This window comes from Buteo buteo, chromosome 16 (assembly GCF_964188355.1).
Source record: "Buteo buteo chromosome 16, bButBut1.hap1.1, whole genome shotgun sequence".
Lineage (NCBI taxonomy): Eukaryota > Metazoa > Chordata > Aves > Accipitriformes > Accipitridae > Buteo > Buteo buteo.
Genome location: NC_134186.1, coordinates 15,468,693 through 15,496,138, shown reverse-complemented (window position 1 = coordinate 15,496,138; position 27,446 = coordinate 15,468,693). Strand labels below are relative to the sequence as shown.

At 36.8% G+C, this 27,446-nt stretch overlaps 1 protein-coding gene across 1 annotated transcript in view; it reads left to right on the top strand.

Annotated features, from left to right (window-relative positions):
- The window catches only part of OTOG (otogelin), a 112,773-nt gene that overhangs the window by 72,746 nt on the left and 12,581 nt on the right, over positions 1-27,446 (top strand). The window contains exons 34-48 of the mRNA XM_075047062.1: positions 7,325-7,442; positions 8,117-8,196; positions 8,614-12,464; positions 13,095-13,263; positions 14,250-14,386; positions 15,449-15,538; positions 15,918-16,101; positions 18,946-19,166; positions 20,087-20,225; positions 22,366-22,560; positions 23,446-23,658; positions 24,431-24,535; positions 24,910-25,020; positions 26,254-26,355; positions 26,814-26,912. Coding sequence (XP_074903163.1) covers positions 7,325-7,442; positions 8,117-8,196; positions 8,614-12,464; positions 13,095-13,263; positions 14,250-14,386; positions 15,449-15,538; positions 15,918-16,101; positions 18,946-19,166; positions 20,087-20,225; positions 22,366-22,560; positions 23,446-23,658; positions 24,431-24,535; positions 24,910-25,020; positions 26,254-26,355; positions 26,814-26,912 — 5,814 coding nt within the window. The remainder of the gene's footprint in view (positions 1-7,324; positions 7,443-8,116; positions 8,197-8,613; positions 12,465-13,094; positions 13,264-14,249; positions 14,387-15,448; positions 15,539-15,917; positions 16,102-18,945; positions 19,167-20,086; positions 20,226-22,365; positions 22,561-23,445; positions 23,659-24,430; positions 24,536-24,909; positions 25,021-26,253; positions 26,356-26,813; positions 26,913-27,446) is intronic.

Genomic DNA, 27,446 nt, shown 5'->3' with positions numbered 1-27,446 from the left:
ATTCCAAAATCACTACAAGTGTTTATTTTTATGTTCTAAAGCTTTTTTATTGTGCTGTAATTTTAACTGCATTTGTAATTTGTTTATTGGGGTAGCAGAAGTATTTTAATAGGTATTCTTGGCAATACCATTTTTTAAAATCAGTTCTTTATTCTCTGAAACCAAGATTTGTTATACAAGCAAAGAAAGAAAATGAAATATTGTAACAAATGAAGCATGGCCTGGGCATGTTTTATGGTGACCATATTGAATCTCAGCACAGACAAATCTGAAGCAGGCACTGACTTCTGTGACAGAAGAGGCCAACTGTATGCCTCGTGGAGCTTCTTGTTATCAAAACATTGAATTAAAGTGTTAATGGTGGCATTGTGAATCTGCTGATGTTTTGCAGTGCATTATGCTGACAGCCTAATGCAGCTGTTGACTGGCACACTCCAACTTCAGAAAAAATGACAGATTTTGTCATTGCCAAGTGCCTGTTGCCTCTTGACAAATGCTTGTAATCACAGAGCTGTTGAGGTTTTTGAACAGCAGAATTACAGAGCTAATGCTATTACCAGGATGTTCATACAGCGTTTCAAGCAAGGAACTTTTTTTGGACATAACAAAAAAATCTTGTTAGTCTTTTATCTCTGAGGGAGGAACGAAGAAGGTTAAAACATGTTCCAATTCTCAGTGGTCATCCGTTAACACAGAGGGGTCTGTCTTTTCAAGTGTGAAGTCTTTACCCTCCAGTCATTATACCAAAAAATCCTATCTATGCCAATGGAAAACTAAAACAATTTACCTCAGCAAGTGGGATCAGATCAAATGATCAAGAGGCATTTCATTAATCACCACATCCGAGGGCTTGGGTTTCAGAGTTTTATAAGCAGAGAAACAGGGGGCTCGAATCTTTCTCCAGTGTACTTTCACAAGGGCCAGCCTGCTGATGTAGGGTAATTACATGGTCTAAAAATACAGCAGCATTTGTTTAAGTTAATGGAAAAGTTACACCAGCTCCAGAGTGCACAGGCAAAAGTGTATTGAGTTTCCTGCTGACTATTGTAAATGCTTTGCATATTAGATCAGAAACTCTTGAACCGGGAACAGATATTCCTGCGGAATCGGAGGATAAATATCGGGAGCAGAATAATAGACCCAGTAAATCCTCTTGGCCAGAAAGTTCCTCATGAGACTTCTTCATGCTTTGTGACGCACATTCAAAAGGAGGAATTTTAAATGACCCGATCACTACAGCAATAGATACATGTTTGTCTAGAGTCATCTGACGAGTCACTTTTTCCAGTTTCATAGCAATAAATATTGTCACATTGAAATACTTCGACTATAAATTGCTCAGATACGATAGGCTAACACAGTGAAGTATTTTCCATGAGAAGTCACTTCAGCTTTTAAATTGGGTTATCTTCATTATACCTAGATTTCTCTGCTGTCCTGTTCCCACAAACATTTGAGGTTTTGAGTTGATATCTGAATTTGAATATCTAGACTATACTTAAAAGAAAATACATTTTGCATTTTATGCAGGAATTTTTACCAGCATTGGATTGGTATGTATTCAGTCAAAAGAAAATACACTTAGTCTTACCAGATGGAGAAGCACAGAAGTGTCATGTAAGAGCGATCAATTCATATTTGAAATTGTTGGGAAATTAGTGGATGTAGGGATTTGATGATCTTTTTATGGATATAGCTGTGGTTTTCTTACCCTTTTTTAAAATAATGTGCTCAAGCTAGTTACCTTTTACCTTTCATAGAATTATCATAATCTGCTTTACTTTTTTAAGATTACTGTGAGTTAATTTTATATACATTATAAAAATGTGACTTGCCCTGTATATATTCTGCAGCAAAGTTCTTAATAAGGTTAGTTGTGTGCTTTAACAGCTAACTTGCTGTAAATAAAAGGACTGTCTTAGAGAGAATTTTCAGCTAAGATTTGTCTCAAGATGCACTAAGTATATGCTCACTGCACAGAGGTGTCTGTCGATGTTTAAGTTTGATACAGGGCATTTTTGTTTGCTTTTAATGTTTGTATGTTAATGAACTGAAACACATTCAGAAACATAGTACAAACTGAAAATGAAATTAATTTTAATGAAAAACATGTTTTTACAAAAGCATCTTGCATCTTAAGTGATATCATTGACTATTTTAACTTCAACTTACTCTTATCCATTTCCATCAGTAGAACTAATTTTCTAGAATGTCCTATTTTACTTCTAATGAGTTGCTTTTAAGTTTAATTTGAGCTCACATGCTTTTTTAGTCCAGAAGATCATGACATAGGGCCTGGGACTGGATAATGCTGAGCAACTGCTGTTGTACCTGCAAATCCTGGGTACGCCACTGAACACATCTGCTCAGTATCTCTTGGAATCAGACTGAGGTTACTCTAGAATTATACTGTATTTACTATTTATATCACAAACTCAAACATTTGACTTCCCAATTTTGACTGAAAAAATAGGAGATTAAATAGTTACATTAAAAAGATTATATTCCTCTAACATGGTAATCTTAAACTAAAACAGGTAGATAGTTATACTTTGCTTTCAGTGATTTTTTGGCTGGGCACAAAGTTCAATTTTTCCAGTGACATTTGCTTACATTTCTCATTGCAGAAACTTCAAAGTCATGGACAGAGTTTGTTAGTAGTTAATGTGTGTTAAGTGGGTAGATAGGATTTCATGTTTCTAAACTTGTAACTGAGGAGATAGGCAATCTATGTTACTAAGCAGCGTTTTGCTGCCATTGTAAATAGAACTAATTTTAAAGCAAATTTTGTTCCTACTAGATTTTTTGAAATCTTTGGGAAAAGTGGCAAAACAGAAAAAAGTATCAGGTGAGAATTAAAATCCAAATACTTAATTTTTTTTTATTATTTTTAAAACCTTTATTTTAAACACAACCTTTTATTAACATTAGAACATTTCAAATTTTAGTTGTTTTTTTTTAAATAGCCATGTTTTGAGCATAGCATGAAATTATTCATAATATGCAGATTCTGACAATGGCAGATTTTGTCCCTGTGAGGTAAAAGTCAGCATAGGAAAAAAAGGCAGGATGGACTTGTGAACAGTAGGAGTTGTCAACACACAAAAAGGTGACCAAGGTACTAAGAAAGGTTGTTTTGACTCAACAGAATACCACAGTCTGTCAGTGATAAAAATTAAACTTCTTCATTAAATGGTAGCAACTGTTCTCATTATCACAGAATTATTTTTGAAAACCGCGAAGAACAAAAATCATAAAGTACAGGGAAAAAAATAATTCTCTGATGTCCAAGCAAAAGAAAAAACAATGGAGTTGGGGAATATCTTTTAACATATTGTCTTTGGCAACATGTATACCTGCATTCATACAAAAGCTTTTCTGCAGTACTGTAACATGTCAATATGCTCAGCCCCTGTTAGGTAAAAGAACTGTGGGCTTGGTTGGCATGTCAACTGGAGCGACTGTCACCCAGGGCATAATTTACCATTTTGTGAAGGATTTGCTGTGTCACCGAACACAAGACAAATGCTGGTAGACTTCACCAGGAGACACATGGTTATTTTCAAATGCCATGACAAATCCTTTTGAGGAACACATGCCTGATATAAGAAGCTTGACTCATTGTCTGTAAACTGTGTATCATTCTTTTGTTGTGAGTGAACTGTACTGTTGCACAGAGTACAGTAAGCTCATATTACTAGTTGCTGGAGGGAGAATTTAAGTATTAAAGAAATGGGAAGCATGTGGTGGAGGTGGCTGATTAGCATCCTGGCTAGCATAAAGCATTCGTGCCATGACACTGGTGAAATCCACAGTTTCTGAGCTGTGGTAGTTTCTGTCATGGGAGTAGCTGTATTGTAGTAACAATAAAGCTGAGGTTGGTCTCACGTGGAAGTTAATGTCTAAAATCAGTACAGAGAATGAAAGGAGTATTTCCTTCAGTTTAGGGAGAGTGATGCTTGAATGGCTTTAAAACACTTTGCTACTGCTTTTCCTTATACCCTAATAATTGTGGGGTTTGGGGTCATAGTTAATATGATGTATGTAGTAAAAAGAGGCAAAATAATTTATTTTAGCGAGGTACAGAGAAATTTTGTTGTTTTCTTGGCTTAGTCTTGAAGTCATGTTAGTTCAGAACACGGCTCTGTGCCTCTCTTTCTCCTCCCCTTCATTTTCTGTCTAATCTTTATTTAGTCTGAACTTTTTAAGCAGGAACTGCGTCTTGTTGTGGTTGGTTTTTTTTAACAGTGGCTTGCACTGTCAATCAGCTGGGTCCTTGGGCTGCTTAGACTTTCTGGAAGTGATACTGCCAATATTGAAAACTTTAAATATGATGAATGACTGAACTGACGTTCTCCTAATACTGGAAAGGCATTTTCCCATAATTAATTCATAATAAAGCACAGATTTCACTATATCCAATGGGTTTACTGAGACATACTGAAAACTTTTGAGATACTGGAAACCAATTCATGCAATATATTCAGCTCTTGCTGTGGTGATTTGGTCTGTTCTTTTATGTAATTTACTCACTAAGAAAACTAATACAGCTTGGCCTGGCATACTCAATTCTCTAAAATCCCTTGACTGGAAAACTAAATGTCCATTGGTTCTACAGTTCTTCTTTGAAAACATTCTTTACAACCAGGTTTATGAATTAATCTGTTGTCTGTACTTCTTTCTGCAGAAGTAGAGACAAAATTTGCAGAGGCATGACTTTGTTCTTAACTATAAATGATGTTTGTGAACCACTCAACAAATGCTATCTATGCCTTTATGTAGAAATTCACCCTATTTCCTACCAAGGCATGCAACACGAGCACCCTCTGTGAACTTAATCTGTAGGAGAGCTAAGGGAAACATTGCAATTGTTTCATAAAAGTCTAAATTTGTTTGGAGAATGGGAGATGGTATGTTAATCTCAGCGCTTGGAAGTGTTAATTCACGATCACTGTTCTGTTAAACTGAGAAACTAATATTCTTCGTCAGATTACAGTATGTGTTCTACAAAGTCTGTGCCTTTATTGTGTTTGGAACTACTTCTGTGATTAATGCTGAGGTTTGTGGCCAGAGTTAAAATTACAGATCTGTCTCCATACTTAATCTAGGGTAGTTTGATGAATGCGGTTTCCTAGATTCCACTTGGATATACTGTTATGGCTGGTTATTACTACTGTTGGTGATTGCCTGTGCCAACAGGTCTCCGGTATGTCCTGTCTTTTTGTCCCATATCATCTTCTTTTGCCCTTAAACCTTACCACTCTGACCTGTCAGTCCATACAAAACCCCATATATCAGCAAAATGTATGGAAATAATTCCTTTCCTCCCTTAGATTTAAGCAACTTAAGTTGTTTTCACTAGAAGGGTCACAGAAGAATTCAGTGATGTGTACTTAGCTTTTTATGGGAATGTGACTTCATAAATGCATTTGTTACTATCTTAAGAATCATGTTTTCAAAAGCGGTGACAAGTTGTGTCCTTGCATATAGTGGCATGTAAAAAGGATAACACTAGATGGCAACATACACACTCTTTGCCTGAGTTTGATTTATAGCTTTGATTTAAGAGAATTATTTCTATTAAAAAGAAGGCATTAAGGGTTAATAATGGCAGAGGGATAATTACCTGTAAGTGCCGATGTCCCTAAATTGCAGGAAGAACAATTTCTTAGAATCTTCAGAGAAAAACTCAAATGTCTCCAAGAAGATGTAAAAGAGCTACTCTCTTAGTATCTCAGTCAAGTGAAGATCAGCAAAACTTAAAAGCAAAAAGAGTTCAAAAGACCAAAAATGGAAACTTTTTCTAAGTAGTAAGCATTTTCTTTCTGGTCCTTAATGTAAACATTGTTTAAGAGCAGCTGCTCTTCGTAGGCTCTGAACAGCATAGCTCTAGATCAGGTTTACCAATCTAGAGGGGACCCATATGTCATGATGGTGGTCTTCTGTAGGCATAAATGTAAGGGAAGTGTCACTGCTCTGCCCTGACTGCTACAGGAAGGAGCTGGGATGGGGTGTTGTAGTTCAGGTACTGAAATCCAGCTATATTGTGTAAGTCATGCAAGCGTTGGAAGAGCCACTGGGCTAATCTAGCATTGTGCGGGAAACCATCCTGCATGCAGGTGGGGCAAGGTTGTAGTGAAAAAGAAAGCATGATGCTGCATTTGAACATGCAAGTGCATGTCACCCACATGATGATTGCCACAAATTTGTTTCTCTCAGATTTTACACTCACGTCTATTTCTTCTTTAATTATGTAAAGTTCCTGCATAATTTAATAAGCGCTGGAAGTATAGCTGAGCTTTATTTCTGTTTATTCCCACTTTGAAGTTTTAACTCTTCCTCTGTCTGAATTTGTACTGTGGGTTTCAATTATGTGAATTTGAAGTCTTTCAATAATCACTATCTGTGTAGATACTCTGAAGGCAGTTTGGGTTTGGGGAGGTGGTTCTTGTTGTTTGGTTTGGGTTTTGTTTGATGTATTATTTTTTTCTAATTTGCCATAATGTTTCATTATTGGTACTAGTTTGTCTGGTGAAGTATATGTTTTGAGTTAAATGTTGCAAGACTACATGTCTCATCTCATCTGAGTTGCTTTGTTCATTGTAGGAGCAGTAAGAATTTCAGATTCAAAATGTTTTGAGATTTGAATTAATTTCTCTTGGAGTGGCTATCTTACACTGCTTTTGAGAAGATCAACTGTTAAGATCTGTTGCTTTAAAGAGCCTAAATTGGCATAATTTCTGCTTGCTTTATTTGGAATGGTGTTCAGTTCGGTTTTTAAAATACAATTGTATTGTACAAGTTATGTACACACTTGTGCTCTATCAGCAAATTTTACACATGAAGTAAACAACTGATATGATACATTGTTATGAAGAATATCAGTGTATCGAACTGGTGCTTTTTACTTTTATTCTAATAGCAATAATTGTACTGAATCAACGTAATCTTAATTTTGCATTTTCTTTGAATAACCAAACATATAGTTTCCTTGTTGATACAGTTGTAAAAACTTAAAAACAGCAGCTCTAACTTGCTTGGCTTTATTTTCAAGTGATTGTAATATGCAGTAAATGTGGCTAATTTGATGCAGGCTGTGGAGCCAGCACTCTTTAATATACTTGGCAGAAAAATAAACTATTTGTCTATGTTTTAAAGACCTTAGCAGTTAAAAAAATACTACCAATTTTGTTTGTAGAGAATACAGGTAGAAACAATAAGTGATTTAGAGCTGCAGTGAACTCAAAGCATGCCTCTTAGTGATATGTATCTCTGTGTGTTTCTAGAAATATTATGAGAATAACATATCTTGATTGTTTTTCAGATGTCAAATTTAAATTTCTATCCCATTCTGCATGTGAATGGCATTATGATGCCTGTACGAGCCCTTGTTTTAAGACATGCAAGGACCCTTTGGGAAAAACCTGTCAGGCAGTACCAAAGTAAGTATCTGTATTTTTACGGAAAAGTATGTAATTTGGGTAAAATACTTATGCAGCATAGTAAGAATATGAGAGATCAGAGGTAGGCTCAGTATAGCGGGACTGTGTTCTTGTATAAGGAGGTAAGTGAAGGAGAAAAGATATGGAATAAAACCTGCTGCAGCAGCTACATGAAAGTAACATTTCAGTTGTTAGGTAAGTATTAACTTTTAAGCTGGGGGGGTATTATGGAGTATTAATAAAGAGAGGTGATTACAAGTTTGTTTCAAATAGTTGTGCTTCTACTTTTTCACTATGGCATTGCAACAGCCACATCTGTCCTTCCTTGACTTTTCCTTCCAGTTGGAATTTGTGCTAAGTCTGGTAAAAGTGGCATTTGGATTTTGGTGTGCAAAAATGTTTGGCATTGCTTAAGTGATAGCATTCACTATTGAACTTGTGACCATTCATTTCAAAGGCTGAGTATCAAGGAGTTCATGTTTTAGCTTAGATCTGAGTGAGAATGGAAGCCGTGGCAATGACATTTTGAAGGAGTACACTCAGGTGTTGAGATTTAGATAGAACAAGACTGTCTACTTAAAAATACTTTATAAATAAATAGTTTTTTCCTAAAATTAAATGCTCAATCCAGAAGATACTGTTCACCTAGTTAATACTTACTGTTTTTCTTATAGAGTGGAAGGATGCATCCCTGCCTGTCCTCTCAATATGTTGCTGGATGAAGTCACTCAAAGATGCGTGTATTTTGAAGACTGTATGTTTGAAAAATTATATATATTATGTATGATACTTACCTTATTAATTTCTTAGGTCTCTAGTCAAATTTTCAAATACCGGTGCTTAAATTTGTGTAACTATGACCTTAGTTAAATGAATCTTGAGCTCACCAAACATACGTTTTGGTTAAAATAATTTCACTCTTCAAAAATTTGAGACAAATTTTAAACTAAGAAAGATGCTCTTTCTTCATAAAACATTTTAGTAACATTAGGTGTGCAGCAAATTATTTAATGAATTTATTTTGTAATTTGTCTATGAATTTTCAAAGTTTAAAGGGAATTGAAAAGATCAGAGTTATGTAAGTTAGCATAACTTCCTTCTAGCTCTGCTGCCTTCATGACTGTGATTATTCATAAATTTCAAACTACTACTTACTTGTGTCTGATTTCAGGCATTGAACCTGCAGATGATAGTCCACCTTTGCCAGCCAGTATTCGAACACCAGCAGTTTCACACATAACATCAAGTACAAGTTGGGCAGTGATCAGTGAAGCGGTAACTTCATTTCCTGTACCTGAAGCAAAGGACACGGAAACAACACTTGCTTCAAAATTGCAACTCACTGCAACTACAGGGAAAACTGCATTTTCAGCTGTTACATTTAATACAACAGCCATAACTTTATCATCAAATATTTCTTTACAGTCAACAGAAATGACATCTGGGAGAAGCACTACAGCAATGTCTGGGACAACAAAATCTAATGTAAGCTTGTCTTCTCCTGTTGACGTTTCTCCATTGTTTCCATCTACTGTCAGTTCAGAAACTTCCACAAAGATACAACCGATCATTAGCGGTTTCACTGAATTATTGAGGACTACAGAACCTCAGGCAGTAACTGCTACACATGCAGTGACTACAAGCACAGAATCAGAAGGCAAACCAATTTCTACACTTATGTTTAATGGGACACCTCTTATACTTAGAACAACAGCGTTTCCAGTCAAAACTAAAATAATGGAAATACCAGAAATAGCCACAAGAACACTCCCCATAAAAGAAGCACAAGTAAAACCAGAAGAACTTACAACATATACACCTAGTTCATTTGAATCAATAAGAGAAAAAACTACTGTGTATCTGCCCCAGTTTTCCACATCACCACCTCTGGGCGTGCCTTCATATACACCACCAGTAAACCTAACGGGAACTTCAGAAGGGACAAAAATAAGTATAGGACAGTCTTTTAGCACAGTGCCTAATGTTATATTAGCATCAGTTTCTCCTGTGATCACTACTTTGTCTTTGTTAAAACCAGTGTCTTCAGCAACAACAAAAGCAGCAATTGTTTTAACCAAACAAAGCACGAAGACTACATATTCACCAACATCCACACCACCTATTTCATTAGGAAAGGCAATTACAGAACCTACTATTGAAATGGTTCAACACCTGACTGGTACTGCAGAGGTACCTTTCACTACAACTCTAGGTCTGAAGACAACAACTCTGAAAACTCAAGAAAGATCATCAGAAACAAGTTTGTTATCATTTACAACTCTTAAAAAGGAAACTCCCCAAACAACACCTCATGTGGAGCATACGTCAAGTTCTTATTTCCCTCCATATTCACTACATCCTAGTTCTACAACCGAAAAATCCATCACCCTTTCTACAAAAAGACCTTCAGTGTCTGTTCCTACTTCTGCTTCTCCAGCTTCAGGTGAATTAAAAAAAACATTTAAAACTGTTTCAACTACAGGATATCCCTCATACATAGTTCTAAACACAACAGAGTTCCTGACTACATTATATACTAAATATCCTGTTGTGGCTGATACTATGAGAATGACACCTTTGTCTGTTGAGGTAACATCCAAAATAACATCCCCTTTTGAATTAGCAGCAAAGTCAACTTTGTTTTCTGGAAAAACATCTACCAAGTACAAGTCAGCTCGAGTTTCAAGTACAGTGAAGACAAGCACTTCAGGATATTCAGGTAGTGTTACCACACCAGCAATGAAAACCTCTATCTCATCAAAAGAAACCACCACAGTTCCTTTCATAGCTACAGAAAGAGAGTTGGCTCAAAGAGTATCTGTCACTGGATCTCCACTTACTCTCCTTAGTGCAACTGAAACCACACTGTTGACAACAAAGCCTGATAAATCACAAGTGGAAAGAATTACTAGCATCTCTACTAGAAAGCCATCTGCTTTCCCTTCTTCACCATCAAGTTCTCTAATCTCTTTAAACGTTTCTCTTCCTTCACTACCCTCATATGGAACAGAAACATCACTGACAGCTCTCAGTCCTGTGCATGCATCCCATGAAACAATCTCTTTATATCCAAGAACAACTACAGCAAAGTCTGTGTTACCAACAGAAAAGGCCTCTCCAGTCCTGACTTTCTCTGCTTTATCCGCTATAACAGAACAACCAAGTACAATAATAACAGAATCACATGACAAATTGCCAGGCAAAGCCATTTTAAATATCACTTTTGCCACATTCTCCCCCTCCTCTGAATTCAGCAATCAGCTCCTAACAACCAAAAAAGTAATGACAGCCAAAGAAAAATCAACGCTGTCCCCTTCTGTTGTACTTCCAGTAACAAAGTCGTCTTACACTTTCTCCACCGCTCAGTATCTAGCAGGTAAATTGATTTCTTCACCTTCTTTTACACAAATGATACCAGAAGTAACAACCACACTAAAATATCCAGTAGGAACTAAAATAGTTTCTACAGCATTGAAATCTACAGTCCAAAGTATAACAGATACAGTAAAACTTAAAGCAGTTACAGCTCAGCCATCCTTTCCTCCAACTTCAGTAGGCCCCTTCTCTTGGCAGACATCTTCAGCAGATAAACTTTCAGTACAGACCACAAAGACCATGGCTATACCACATTTTTCTACTCAGAAGGCTATGGTACTTGGTCATCAGACTTCTGGGCCTTTGTTGACAAGCCAAAGCAGTGCCCCAATTTACCAGTATCCTGCAGAAACTCTAACAAAGTCCACTGGTCAGCCACAACGTGTCTTTAGGACAACTGAAGCTACAGTAGAATTGACTTCATCATATCCCTTAATCACCTCACTACCTGAAGGCATTCATTCAAGTATATTACCTACCTCAGCAGGTCCTACAAAAGTTATTTTACCAACTGAAAAAGAGTTACATTTAACTGATTCAGTCATGCAGCCATTTGTATCAAGAACTTCTGTTTTCCAGTCTACAGTCTCAAGTAGAACGACAGCTGACTTGATTTTTGGCACCAGAATTCTCCCTTCCTCACCAGAAGTGCTTGCAGCTTCCTCTTCTTTAGCAACAGTTAAAAAAGAAGCATTTCCTTCATTTTCCACACAAAAGGCAGGTACTGATCTAAAGTTCACATGGCAGGCCTCATTTACTGAATCACTTGAATCAAGTCAAACACTTGAAACCACTATAGCTTCACCAGAATCTAAGTCAACCTCTTCATCAGTTTTGTTACCAGAAACAACAGAAATTCCCATCATGATGGGGAGTGGGCCATCCACATCAATGGGCAAAAGCAGTACAGAGGAAACAGCAGTGTTGCCTAAGCAAGTCACACTTTCAACCACCACCTGCAGTTCCACGGTTCTAGCAAGTACAATGTTATCAGCTCTGGCCCGTTCGTCAGCTGCAGCTTCAGCCTCTTCAACAGTAAGCAGTACTGGGCAAAACATTAGTATTGTATCAGCAACTTCAGACAAAGCAGAAGCAGTAACAGAATCCGTCACAAGCTCTGTGAAGCCCACCTATTTTTCTCTTACTTCAGAAGCAAAAGGAGCCATGTCCTTTGATACGGTAAAATCTGAAGAGCCAGAATTACCAACAGAAGTCCAAGCTGTCCATACTCAAGGTGCTACTGTTACCCCAGAAACACCTCAGACATTTTACTCTCCCTATTTCACAAACACAACTGCAGTTCCTTCTAATGTAAGTGTATCAGTACTGTCCATTCTACGCTCATCCTCTGAACCAAAACCTTTTTCTTCTATAGCTGCGTCATCAGTCAGTACTACTCAAACTTCAAAACTTGAGATATCATCTGAGGTGCAAATGCCTTCTGTGAGTTCACTGCTAATGATATCTGACCATCCAAATGACACAACAGCTCCATCAGTTTCTTCATTTGCCTATTTGTCTACCAAACCACTTTATGGCTTGACTACAACATTTTCTGATGGACTGGCAACAGCTGAAGCCATTTCAGGAGTCACAGCATCAGCTTTTATGCTGCCTAGAGAAACACCAGCTCTTCAAACTTGTACAGTGAGTAACTATAAATATTAATCTCTTTGGTTTTGAATAAGTCTTGGTTACTTTTACACACTGATAAAAAAAATTGTGAGCCATACTGTCATCTTTAGGTTTTAAAATATCTGTATCAAACAGGGAGCCCTGTTACTTTCTCAATTGTATCTAACTTTGGATGATTTCATTGTGCATAATGGTTTTCATAAGTGCTATAATACACTGTTTTGGGCCTCAGTTTCCTGAGTGTGACTGTTAGAAGAATGGGGTTTTGGCAAAATATGGTGCTTCATATTGTTCAATGGCAGTTTTTTGTTATGTTGCCCTCTTTAAAGTATATCTTTCCAGAGATCCCTGTTATTATTCCTCTTGTACTTTTCTATACTTTTCCTTCTCAACTTCTTTTGAAGTTAAAAATTCAATAATGCTGTTCTCCACTTTACAACAGGACAGCAGTTTTAAACTGTCCTCAGAATGGTTGGCTTTTCAAAGGTGCTCTTCACTTGTAGCTTCCATCAGTGTTATGGGGATTCATAAGTATTCTGTACCTGAAGAATGTGAACCCCGTTTTTGAGCAAATACTCTGCAATATTGTGATACTACCTTGGTAAGAATGGTAACCTATGTCTTTTATTAAATATGCCTTAGCCAATCACAGAAAATGAGTGCATAAAACAAGTTTGCTTGGATGGACAACTGATCCAAGTTAATAAGTTGCAAAACTGCCCATACAATGCAACTCAACCCAGCTGTGGAGTTTTAGGATTTGCTACTCAAACGAATGGTGACAAATGCTGCCCAAAGTGGGAATGTGCATGTAAGTTTTAATTATGCAGTACTTCTGAAGTTAATTTAGGTAACAATTTAATACATATGTAAGAAGGCTAAGAACTGACACTTCTATACCATGGTGTAGAAATAGAAGATGCATATTGTACAGCTTACTCATTGTCTAATGCAATTTGTAATTCTAGTTCTACATCCAGGGAAATGAAATCAAAATGCTCCTTTAATGTAGGATATTCATTTTACCCAACTTTAGGTATCTGCAGTGGACATGTCTAGGTCTGACTTAGACCCATCTTGTCTTCTGTCTAATCAGAGGACACCTAGTCAATATAGTCAGTGGATTTTTTGGTTCAGCTTATATCTACTTCAGGATGAGAAGATTCCCTAGACTGTTAACTAGCTCTGTTAACAGTTTGGGGACTACAGCTCTACTGTAGTCACTCCCATCAATTACCTAGAATTGGGCAGGAAGAATCCAAACCTTAAAGTAAATTCAATGTAGTCTATAATAGCAAAGAAAGGATGCAGAGTCAAGCAATGCAAATTTCTGCTTATGCTTTAGAATTTGAAATAATAGAACTCCAAGCCCTTTGAAACACAAACGCTTTAACAATAAGACTGGGAAGAAGGAAAACTTCCACATGAGCTCCCACTTTAGGAGCAAGACTAGAAGGGAACTAAGGATCTGGCATGATCCGCTGTCATTCATGTTTTTGCTAGTTTAGTGGTTGTAAAAATTACAAACCTTTGCTGGCAAGAACTGTAAGAAAATAACTAATTGCAGAGGCCTGCAAATTGTCCTACTGAAATATGCAGGATTTGATTCTGCTGTCCATTTACAGAGGTGCAACAATATCGAATGTAGCTGAAAATATATGCGCATATATGAAACTCTAGTAAGCTAGTTAATCTTACAAAATTTATTGTTTTATCTTCATATTTTGTAATATTTACAGAAATTCTAAAATAAGTTAGAAAAAACTTTTTTTTTTTTTTGTTTTTAATTTTTCTTAGGTCGTTGCACAATTTTCTCTGATCTGAGCATTGTAACCTATGATGGAAATCATTTGGCTTTATTCAAAGAAGCATCCTACGTTGTTAGTCAAACTCAAGATGAAACTATAACCATCCATGTCCTTGACTGTAGAATGGTAACTAACATTTGTCAGCTAACAAATTGTGTTTAGTACTGCTAATACAATGTATCTTAAAAGGAAGGGCATAGTAGTATGACATAGTTGTGGTTAATTATTCATTTCTGTGCAGTATCTATGAATTGTACTTACACTTTACAACACTTATGAATTGTATAGCGCTTTATCACCTGACTGTGTATGCATAGTTCCTTCCAAGAAATTTGCACTGGAAATGCCAATCTTCAGAGCCATAAAAGACTGTAGGATTGTCAGACTAAATTAGACCACCCTGTGCATTCCAGGTCTTTGACAGGAGCAAATACCTGTTGTTTCAGAGAGGGAAGAGAGAAACCCTAGTGGGCATCCTGCCTAATGGGTAGTGTAGATTGGCTTTATGTCATGAAGAGTTAATTTCTCATGAGCCTTTACAAAACTCTTTAAACTCCAGTCTCTTCTATGAAAGCTAGGTAATTTTGATGTCCATATCAATGTCCATCACAAAGTTTGGTCCCAAGTAGTACCTTATGGAAGTTAACTCCAGAAGCTTGATATGATTGATATGAAAAAAGAGATCTGTTTATGACTTTCAGATTTGTTTTTCTGTTGTATTCAGTGCTTTCTGTTTTGTTCAGCACTGTATAGCTCAGGCAGTATGCGTGTATTTCTGATCCATTACTTCTGTACTGTTCATATATCATATAGACTCATCATTCCCAGTCTTGTTCTTGCTCACCTTCAGATCTGTAGTTCATATTTTTTTGGTGTCCAAACAGCTAGTCCATTGTATTTTTTTTTTCCTGAAAACCTTTATTTCTGTTGTAATTTTAAGATCAGGTGATAGAACATAGTTGCTGAACACAAGATCATAATATTTTGTTTGTTTATTTTGTAAGAATGCTATCCAGATGAACTTTGTAGTCCAGACTTGAAACTACAATCAGCAGCAGTTTTCCTCTCTTAAAAACATACCCCGTGCAAAAATCCTTAATGTCCCAGTACCTAAAAACAATAAGTAGATAATGTATGAATATTTTGCACATCATGACCATGGTTGATGTATTTTTGCTTTCTCCACAGAGTAATTCAGATTCACCTTCTTTGTGCCTGGCAATGTTGAATTTAACCTATGTATCAAACCAAATTATTATCAATCGTTTAAGTAGAAAAGTAAGTATTTTGAGGGTTAGTTTTTCTTTGCCTTTTAGATAGCATCTTAGTTCTGTAATCAACGGCCTCCTCATGTGGATACTGAAGATTAGAGTAGGACACAATAGGTAATATAATTCATTCTTCCAACTTTGTAATTTATTAAACTGCTTGTAAATTCAGAGTCAAACTGTGATACAAGGACAGTTAATGAGGTGAGTCACAGAGCAAGGCACATAAACTGTTAGTCTCTTTAGTATCTATATTAGCATTGTAGAGGTGAGCCTGATGTCTTTTGAAATTAGTTATGAGTTAGATTCCTAAGCTGTCGAGAATCTGGCCTTAGTTCTACCTACAGCACTTGGTACCTGACATTTAACCTCTTCTGTGTGTATTTTAGATAACAGTAAATTCAAGATTTGCTTGGCCTACTGTTAGAAAATACGGATACAAAGTCGAGGATTCAGGCTTCAAGTATGCAGTTGAGACCCCAACAAAAATCAGAATTCAGTGGTTTCACAGCACAGGTGTGATGATTATTGAGTTTAATAGTACCAGAGAACCAAGAGCTTTGGGACTATGTGGTAAGTATAGAGTAGTGCAAGAAATAAAGGCATTCAGATGCTTTGCTAGGGAGGCACATTTTCTTAATGACATAAATTATCTTTTGCAAGATCTGGTCCTGAAAGAGTTATTGCAGATCTTTGCAAAGTTTAAGACACTATTAAAATTAAATTATTATTAATTTTGTTAATTGTTGAAGTCATGTTTGATACCTATTCATGTAATTGCTTTTTACCTGTAGTGTTGCTTCTGACTGTAACTTGTTTGAATCGCAGCCATGGTTGCTGTAACCAAACCCAAATAAGTAAGTCAGGCATAAATCCATAATGTCAGATAAGGTCATTTACAGATTTAGTGTTTGATATCCATCTGATAGGAAGTAATATGTGCGATTTTCAGTTTCTAAAGGTCAGAATTCACAGGAAATGTTAATTTGAGAGAACTAATCTTAATTTATCTGTTAGAGGAAATAGTTCAGAGGGAATTTTTTAATAGTAATGGGTTAAATAACCATAATGTTGCACTCTGTTAGGTCTTCTCAATAGTTTCATGTAGTTTCTTTCTTTCTAAAAACATAGCCTTGAATAAGCTGTTGGTGCTGTAGCTTTTGCAAGCGTATATTTGTTGATGTAAATCCCTGCTGTGACACCTGATTCTGTAAATTTATCTGCTGTAAATTGGAGCTGGAAACCAGGGTTACAGAGTTCATATAATTACAGTGGATATCTTTGCAGTTTCAGAAAGGGCAAATGCTTGTAGCTCAGTATCAAATACCAGTGATAGCTCAGTCCAGTTCCAAGTCCTGCAGACAGTAATGTGCATCTCACAAAGGAAGAGATTTAGAATTTACTGCTATTTTGAAATTGGATTAATATCTGTAATTTGCCCTAACTTTTGTTTTCATCATCATTCTGGCTCTGTTTGGCTAATTGTTACTGTAATTAGATTAAACAGATACAAGAAAGTAAAGACTATTTTTTAGTAAGCCCGATTCAAGTTATCCTGAAAGTCTGTTTTGCCTCTACCTGTTTGACTACTGTGATAGGGAGAATTGGGAACATTATGTTCCTGGTTTACAAGGCGCTTTAACTAGAGGACAACACATTTCTGTGGATGGTGTTCCAAGTGCAACTTCTTCAGAGAATGTGCTGTATTTTTCTGGTATTCATCTCTGATTGGGATTCTCTGCATAAGTCTGCCTGCATAGTGCTGTCTGGTGCGACTTACCAGAGTCTGCTTTAAATGAACTGACTGTACTGCATCTTTTCAGGGTAAATTAGTCTACCCTGATCTCCTGTGCTTCCTGTGTTAGCCTGCTGCTTCTCGTATTTGAGCTTTCTCAGATGTCTTTTAGCTGAACTGCAGTATTGGTAGATCCTAATTTCTCAGCTTCATGGAGATGATAAAACTGGAGGCACCATTACAGTTTTGCAGCACGAGAATTCCTTGGAAGGATCTGTGTCAGAGACAACAGTGTCTTTTACAGTAGAAGGATCACACGAACGTGGCAACTGGTGAAGAGCTGGTGTGGGAGATGAGGAATGTGGGAAGGGAACATAGACATCTCTATAGCAAAACTGGTGAAGGAGAGTGCAAGCATGTCAGTTTCAGCTGCAAACAGATCCCACAAAGCCAAATGTGAAGCCTTAGTTTTGCTGTGTTAAGTCTCCTTGTCATTGTGTAAGAGAAGAAGTGGAAAAAGATATCCCAGACATAATAGCAATCCTTTGAAGTCTCTTGGAACCATCAAGTACTTCCTATTTGTGTTGCATAGACTCACAACCTCAAAAAGGTTAATCAGAAACATTTTTGGTCCAATAATTGTTACAGTTTCAAAAGCTGTTTTATTCTCTGAGTGCCTGTTGCTGTATCACTGATTGTCAATGGCTTGCTCTTGTCGTCAAGAATTGGTGAAAAATGGTAAAACGGACCAGTTCTCTAGAAAAGGGTTAAATCTACAAATAGTTTTTGAACAGATAAAGATTTGGAATTGCCATGCAAGTTTGTGGAGACATCAGAAGAAAACATTCTGGAAGTCTAATACAAAAGTCTCAGAAATTGTGATTAGGACAAAAGAATGGGGGACTGGTCCATATTTCTGCTTTTTTGTACCAGCTGGCTCTTAAAGGACCTTCCAGAGGAGACTACTGTAATACGTGGATGTTCTTTGTTGACCAAAGTCACTCTCCATATGTTACATTGCTTCTTTTGCTCCAAAGTGTTTCAGAATTGCCAGCTACCTTAAACAGAAACAAAACGTGATGCTGCCTTCTGAGAAGGGAATACAGAAAAGTTTGATTATTTTTTTTCCTGCTGAGGGTTAATATAAGCATACCTGGAAGTGCCAAAAGCTGCACTTTTATGGTGCAGCTTAAGTCAATAGATGCTTAAGACAGCTCAGAAGCATAAGTAGAATAGTACAGTATTTCTGAAGTACAGTATCGGGTAAGTATCTTAGCATTTTATGGGAGTTCCCTCTTCTTATAACATTCACAGTTTTCATTTGTTGCTATACATGGAGGTGCTTTGTAACCTTTTTTAAAATACATTTTTAGTGCTTGTGCAACTGAGGGATGAAGCTTGTGTGCCACAGCTGCGCTCTGTGAACAGCTCTTTGATATGCAGTAGATTTTCTTTCACCTAGCTGAACTCATAGATGCATCTTTACTTTTGCTTTGCTTAATTTGTCTGAATTTTGTGTATTTTGATATGCCAGAGACTTTGCACATCTGTTGTGGGCTGTGATACTGTCATGTCGTATAAGTTTTTTAAAAGCTATTCACTTGTTTGAATATGTCACTTGAAACATACTTCAGAATGAACCGTGCGGTGTTTACCTGCTTTTGTCTTCTGGTAATACACAGGGTTTTGTGATAGAAGCTTGGAAAATGACCTGATGCTACCCAACAGGACATTTTTAATCAAAAGTGATGCTCCGTCGACTTTTATAGACAGCTGGCAAGTGCCAGACACATTAAAGTATGTTGGAGAAGACAGGCATCGGGAAGCTAATTGCTCAGTCATGGACTGCTCAGAGTGCTTAAGACTGGTGTTGAACCAGACCTTCAGCAGCTGTCATCCCTATGTATGTTAAGTATTTCAGAAGCTTACATTTTGAGAGAGATGCAGTTCTGATATAATTTTGTATACTTGATAACTTCATTAATGTGAAGCTATATGTAGCCACATCTGTGGAATGAGATATATACCTTTTTGTATCTACAGTTGCAAGGTAAAAATAATTGAAGAGTGTGGCAGCTTGATAAGAGAGTTGCAATAAGCAACTAATGCATTCAGAATTCATAATATATCTGTTAGTTTTGACAATACCATCTAATTTATAAATTGGTCCCATCTAATTCAACTGTATCGATATGATGTAGAGCAAAGTAAAATAAAACAGTTCTAAGATTTAATTAATCCATAAGTGCTCAGTAATTTAACAAGTTCCAAATGGCAGTAGGTGATCTAAGAGCCTGCATTCTCAAAGGCTCTAGAGACAAGGAGTTCCAGCTTAGAGAGATGAGAGGGTAGAACAGATCATTTCAAGCAAACCTACAGCAAGTAAGAAACTCATAGTGTGCAAATAAAGTATGTATTTGTGCTCATATGAGTACATTTACCGTTTCACCTTTTGTATATTGTTGAGTTTGATGAAGAGGAGGCTAAAAATAGACAAAAACATAGAGGTAAGGAAGAACAAGGAACAATCAGTAATTATGCCTTCTGTTGGAAAAACTGTATTAGCTCTTGCCTTGGCACTTAGAAGAGATGAAACCAAGGAATATAAGGATGTCTGATATTTTTTCAACATTCAGGAAGCCTTATTTTTAAATACTAGTAGACTCTCTTTGTATACCAGTGAAGGCTGGTGGCCTCTTGCTTACTGTGAACCAAGAATTTTTGGCTTCATTGTTTGTAGCTGATATTTAAAAACAGTCAGTCTGTTTCCTACCTAGCAGGGTCTGTATGAAGGTGCAATATTTTTTATTTTTTCTTTATTAGGTTTCACCTGAGCTATTCTGTAATATATGGGTTCAAGACACTGAGTACATTCAAAATCCATGCATTTCACTAGCTGCCTATGTGGCAATGTGCAACAAATTTAATATTTGTATAGAATGGAGGAGCTCTGATTACTGCCGTAAGTATTCTGCATGTATGTGTACCTCTAGTGTTCACAGATACAAAATTTGCTTAATGTAAGTGTTACTGTAAGTTGAAAATACCAATGCTCCTCGAGTCCTCACATACTTTGGAAGTCATTATTAAGATAATAAATTCAGCATTTTTTTATGATACAATTCAAAACAGTGTGCAAAAGGGATCAGGATCATTATAGCCATTTCACAGATGGGAGAGGCAAGCTAAAGAACCTTGCTCAGAAGTCTGCCTCTGGCTTATAACTTAATTGACTGTAGAAGTCAAATCTTCTCACTTGCAATGTAGTGTTCATTTCTCTTAGCCAATTTCCACTGATAAAACCAAAACACAATAGAATTGGCTGAGGAAAGGAGGAAGCCACAGAAGGTTCGTGGTATTGTGAATTGGCGGTATCTGCTTGATGCTGCTCCAGAAAGCTGTGTCTTTGGACAAAGGGTTAGAGAAGTGAAAACTCCTTTGAGGTTAGATGGAAAGTAAGGAGTAAAGTCTGAGAGCTAGAGTATCCTGGCAGAAGACATCTCCCGTAGAGACATACTAAAATGTAAGGCCAAATGGGATCTGTAGTCATCAGTAGCATAAATAGAAAATTTGGATTACAGCATCTATTTATGCTGTCAACGATTGCCTAGGAAAAGCACTATGCAGCGATAACATAGGGAGATCTGTGGTTTCACTGCTTGAAAAGGGAAAGACTTATTGATGAAGCGTGATCTACAAAAATAAGAGAACTCACTGTACATAGAAATCATAAGTGATGTCTTTTTCAAAGTGATTTAAGGTGTGTACATGTGTACAGGCTTCATGCAGGCATGTCGTCGTGCCCTGCAAATAATAGCCGTCTAAAGCTTAAAAACAGTCTTTTTGGTTTTTAAACTCTTCGGTTTGTATGGATTTTACTAGCAAATAACTGTTTAAAAAGAGATCTTGCAAAGTGTATCTGTAAATATAGTTAGGTACTCCATCTGTCTTGATGGGACACATCACTCTGATTTTTATACCACAGTGACCTCTGATGGTGCGTGCCCAGCACGGAAGAACCATGAAGTTGCATCTGGATTTTGTGGTCACTAAGTGTTGATATGCTGTAGACTGATTTTTAAAAGCCTGAGTTCCTCTATTTACAGAGCTCTAATAGATATTTCCTGTAGGGCATTATCACCATTTTCAGTAGTGAGGAGCTGAATAAAATCAACCTCCTCTCCCAGTTAATCTTTAAAGTCTAAACTGGAACCTTCTTCATTTTTGAGCAGACAGTCCCTTTGTGCACTGGATTTTGTCTCATTACCGTGATTCCATATGGTGTTGCTGTATGATTTAGGTATCATTACATGATGAGGATCATATATCTTGGTAGTTCGCAGAACCACACTGTTGGCACTTGTAGTCATTCTCCATTTGCCATATTTATGCAGCTTTAATCACTATTTTGAACCAATGAAAGACCATGTTAAGTTTTCAACAGCAAAAGTTAAATCAAAATGAGATGCTTTTTTGGTCTATTCCTGCATGCACCCGTAACATGTCAATGAATTTACATTAGTAGTATAAAGAATGTTAAATTTAACTGTGTTCATTGACTTAAAAATCACACACACATACAAGAGAGTAATTAGTGTGGATATCTATTAAATATAGTAATGAGTTCATCCCATTCTTTATTACTCCATGTAAAACGATGCTGAATTTGCCTTTACATATATATTTTTGTAATTAACAAAGCTTTGCCCTTTTAGTAATCACTGTATTTTCTTTAGCCACTGCAAAGTATTCAGAATGATCCAGAACAGTGTATTGTTAATCTGTGTAGTATTGGCAAATGCTTTTGAAGTTTAAATTACTTTGTGTCAGCACTGTTGCATGGTTTGATATCTATACTGCCAAAATGCAAACCAAAGCCTGATGAAGATGTTACAAGAAGAAAAGTAGAAGTGCTCGGAACTTCCTTTTGTTTGATTTTGTCATATAGAAGGTAACTAGTCTGCGTTGGTGTTAAAGGTTGGTAGATCCTACTAAATTGGCAATCACAGGAAGTTGACAAGAAGACAATAATGTCTTCTCTTAGGTACTGCCTCATGTGATTACAACTTCAGAATGAGTGATTTTTTTTATTTCTGTCCTAGCCTTCCCCTGCTCTGAAAACTTCTCCTATCAGGCTTGTATAGCTGCCTGTGAGGTTGCAGATAGTTGTCAGAATAATGAAGTTACCTCTCTGGATGCAGACTCCTGCTCAGTGTTGACAGAAGGCTGTGTCTGTGCTGGAGGGACCATCCTTCACCGAGCTCACACTGCTGTCTGTATTCCTGAAGAAAAATGTGGTATGTTTGGATATGATTTTCTTCTTTGTAATCTGCGGGTTAGTAGTCAGATACTTCATTAGTAGTAAGTTGAGTTCTGGCCTGATGTTTTGTGGGTTCTGCTTGTGTCATTCACTTGAGGACTCTAGGTACTCAGTAAACATTAACTGTACACGTGAGCAAGCAGGGAATGTCCTTGTGACATACAATTTTGCTCACCTTCTCTCAGCTGGAGGATGCTCTTCAAAATGGAAGGGTTTGCCTATGTTCATGCATCCTAGTATTCTAAGTATGTTGGTCTTGGCCTCCTTTTCACCTAGCCCTTGCCAAGGGCTTGAACCTATTGATACTAAATGGCATTCAAAAGACATGCAACAATAGTTAATTACACATTTTGAATAATACATGTATATGTCTTATGTTCTTCCTGCCAGCATTGATATTTTTTTACATTACAATTCTGCCTGAGCACACCAAATTTTGGACCAAGACTTAACACTAACAACACAAACCTGAAAGATGCAGTTTATTATAAATCAGATTACATAAAGCACTGTAAATTAATAATAGTTTTGCTGTGTGTGAAATACAAAAGTAACTTTTCATATCACTGCTTTAAAAACAAAGGATTGGATTGGGATTTTAAGTGACTAGCCTTGCATTGGAGACACAAAACAAAGTGGAGGCCCTGATCCTCTGGAGAGTATTGAGTGTCTTGCTTTCCCATACAAACTCAGTCTTAGACTGTCTCCTTTTTCCCTTTTTTGTGGGGTGATGGGGATAGGTTATACCTTTAAAACTCTGGGATTTTTACACTTCATAGTTCCATACCCACTGTGGAAGAAAATGGTCGTCAAAATTTGAAGTAAAAAGGACTTACTTCCATTTTCTGTTGTCCTGATCTAGCTTGTACAGACAGCTCAGGAGCACCTCATGCAGTAGGTGAGATCTGGAAAACTTCTTTGAGCGGATGCTGTATGCAAAAATGTGTTGACAGTGAGACCATTATTCCAGTGGAGTATGACTGTTCAGCTATCCACGATTTAGACTGTCAGCGATTTGCAGAAGTGGCCTTGCTTGTTCCTGGTGATCAGACATGTTGTCCTCAGAAGATCTGTAGTAAGTATTCCTTAATGATTATGAATACTGCCCACTGGAATATGCAGATATCCTTTCTCTGTGGATTGTTTTCCTGTTACACATACTATTTTTTAAGTGAATGGAAATTACTTTGGTTTGAATTTACAGATTATGTAGAAAACTGTAGAAACTTTGTACTATTTGGCTCAATATCCAGTAGGTTTGGGGGGAGAGATAGAGGGGAGGGGACAAGGGTTATAAGGACTGAAATAGCTATGTGTTTATTTGGATATGAATTGTGTCCCTCTCAGCTGTACAGGCTACTGATTTATTTTTAATATCCAGATAAAAATAAATTATATAACTAGTTACTAGGAAAAAAGATCTGATTATTGTTTATCTAATTTACAAAGTGAGCAGTAAAAAAAGGATCTAAAAGCTTTTTTCTTTAATCCTTATTTACTTTAGAAAGTCCATCTTCAAAAAGAAATTGTAAGCAGTTTTCATGTTTTGACCACCTGGGATGATCTTGCAGTGAGTTTTCCACAGGAATTTTTTTTTTTTTTTTTTAATTCTCACAAGCACTCAGCTCTAGCTTAACTTTGCCTCCATGGAGAGTGTTGCAAATGCTGGACACTTCTGAATATTGTCTCAGGTTTTTTAGCTAGCTTCTTGTGGTTTTCATATGCATGTTGTTATTTGGAGATTCAGGGTATCAAACTGCAAATACTGCTTGCCACTGCTCTACTCAACTTATAAATGTGTAAGATAGTTTAGAAGGGTTTTTTTTTTCTTTCCCTTTATGTAACAGTTTGTAATCAGAGCCTCTGTGAACCCCTAATCCCTGAGTGTAATGGTTTGGAAAAGCTGGTCACTTACTACAGTGAAGAATCCTGTTGTCCCAACTATGTTTGCGGTAGGTTTCTTTTGAAAAGGTAAAAAAGTTCACCCTGTAAAAGACATTCAGTAAACTAAATAGATCAACTTAGAAGCAAAAGGGTAGTTAGTATAAACATCATGGTTAGTATGGCCATTTACAGAATTCTCTTTCATCTAAAAGCTCAGGGTTGGTCTGTGCCTCAATTTGAGCAGATATAATCATGAAGGAGTTTTGTGTTTAACGATCAGGTGAGAATGTGTCTTTCCTTTCTTGCGATACAAGGTAAAAGTTTTTCCAAAGTGTCTTGTAGTATTTCTCTGCTCTGCACTGCCATTTCTTAGGGTTATAGCATAACAAAGGAGGAATGCTATACTTTGTATAAAGAAATACATCTGTTGTACTTTTTTCAGAATGTGACCCAGCAAAATGTGAACCAGTGGAGCAGATGCCAAGCTGTCAAGATGATCAAACACTAATTGCTGCTCGGGTGGAGAGTACCTGCTGCATTTCCTATATATGTGGTAGAGTATCTGGCTGGTTGAGACTATAAGCGTTTTTGTATTTGCAATGATACCTACTACTATCTTGCCAATTAAGGCTCCTTGTACTTCCTTTAGCTCTCCCAACATAGTAAGTCTTGAAAGTGGTTAAACAAATGGGCATTCAGTTTACAAAACATGAGAAATGGCAACAACTCACCAAGAATCTCAAAACAGCTTTTTGCAACTGAGTAATATTCTTGGGTCATGTAGAGGAGTGGTGGTGGAGTCCATGGATGAGGGAGTTGCCAGCTTTTGAGAGACTATCCATGTACAGTCTGTGGACTAGCTGCATTAATATTTTATCTGAAAGAAGACTGAAGTTATATATGCTCTTGTTCCTTATGTTCTGTTGTATCAGCTATGGCCCATCTTAGTCAATGGTAAATATCCCATATGAGACTATTACGTAAATTTGTTCAGTTATTTTGGGGCTTGGTCTTTAATGACTTAATTCAACAATAAAATTGCACTTTTGGCATCAGCATAGGAGCTCTGATGTTACCATATGGTTGTTTTCTTTATGATAATAATGTGATAATGAAGTCCTATTGAATTTACTCTACTTTTGCACATAGATATCTGTGAATCAAAGGTTGATTCATGTTGATTAGCTCTTCCATGTGCAAAAATTTAAATGTTAATAGAAAACTTGAATTATACTTTTGTTATTTACAGTAATCAGGGCATCACTTTGATCATGTGATGGCGATGTGCTGTGTTTGGCTCTTCTCGCTGTCCACATAGCATCCTTCTGTATCTTTTTTTGATATAATGAGTCTTTGCACTGTACATATAAAAAAGTACCTATTGAGGTTTTCATATGTGTTCAAGTGGGAGAATAGCACTGGGATCACAGGAGATGCCCTCTATTAGGGATCAAAGATCCTATAATTCGAGCAGAGGAGCATTCCTGAAAACAACAGGGTGACTTGGTAGGAGAGAAAATCTAGCAAAATTTTTCATAACAGAAAGGGAGGGAAAATCCTGTTTGTTGTGATCTGACTCATCAACAATGTATTCATTCTTCATATCGGGGACAAAGAATAGGTAATCTGTGCTGAAAATTAGCCTCTTGTATAGGGACTATATAGAATGAATGCAGAGTATCTCTGTTCTCTTTCATATGTGTCTGTGACAAACTTATGGGCATGTTTCCTAGGCAGTAGTAAAATTTCTTCCTATGTTTTAGATTTAAATAATTGTTTTCTCCAGCATGCGGGGCTTGCTCTGATCAAATACCCAAATGTCAAGAAGGAGAAGTTCTTATTGTGGATACCAACACTACAGAGAGGTGTTGCCCTACCTACCAGTGTAGTAAGTTTGACTTGGTTTTGATATTTTAAGTAACAGAAAACATGTCAAATTTTGTGGTGTGGATGTTCAGTGCCAAAAATGATGGATTAGAGATACAGCTCCACTTGTACATATAAGCAAGCTATCTTCTGTAGTCCTGAACAAATAATCTTTGTTTTTAAAACTTCAAATGTGCCTAAAGCATTATCTGAATATCTGTATCATGGAGACAAATGAGTAATTTCAGACGCCAAATTCTGGAGATTTAAAACTGTTTTAAATATTTGCCTAGAGTAGTTGTACTTCACACTACTATTACCTGATGGCAACAATTACATTGTGATTATTAATCTTTTCAAGTAAGATGTTTTCTAAAGGTATTTATTATGAATAAGTAATTTACTATCTCTTGATTCATATTTCTGTTCATCAAAATACGACAACCTTTGTTTATTGGACTTTCTTTTCCTTAATTTTAGTTTGTGAAATACATCGTTGTCCTGAATTCAAATGTATGCTAGGCATGTCTTTGGTGGAGGTATGGAGCCCAGAGAAGTGCTGCCCCTTTCAGACCTGTGGTAAAATGACTGATTTTCATTTTAGTTGCCTTAGACAGTAAGACACTGACAAGAGCTTTGGCCTCTTGGGTTTAAGTCCAGTTTAAGCCAGCTATACCATTGTGCTCTGCTCATGAACAAATGATATAGAAAAGTCATCTCATGGTACCGAACTTCTTAATCTGCCTGTTTTGGTTTTTCTTGCTTCACAAGGGTGATAGCATACTGTAAAATTTGCCTGTCCAAACTGGGTGACTTACCATCTTGAAAATTTTGTAAGAGTTAGAAAATTATTTATGGCAAAAAAAAAAGTTATGTTCACAGGTCAGCAGTTTGCCAGTTTACAAAGACGGTAGTATATCATACATCTCTTTGTGATGCCTTAAACACAATTCTCCATTGTTTTATATAGATTGTAATGATTGTCATCGCTGCAAGGAGGCTAGCGGCTGGAATGATAATCTGTTCTTTTAATGTGTTCAGGTGGGCTGCAGTTGATACAATGCAGTAAACATTACAATGTAAATTGTTGTAATAAGTGAAGGTGGTCATAGC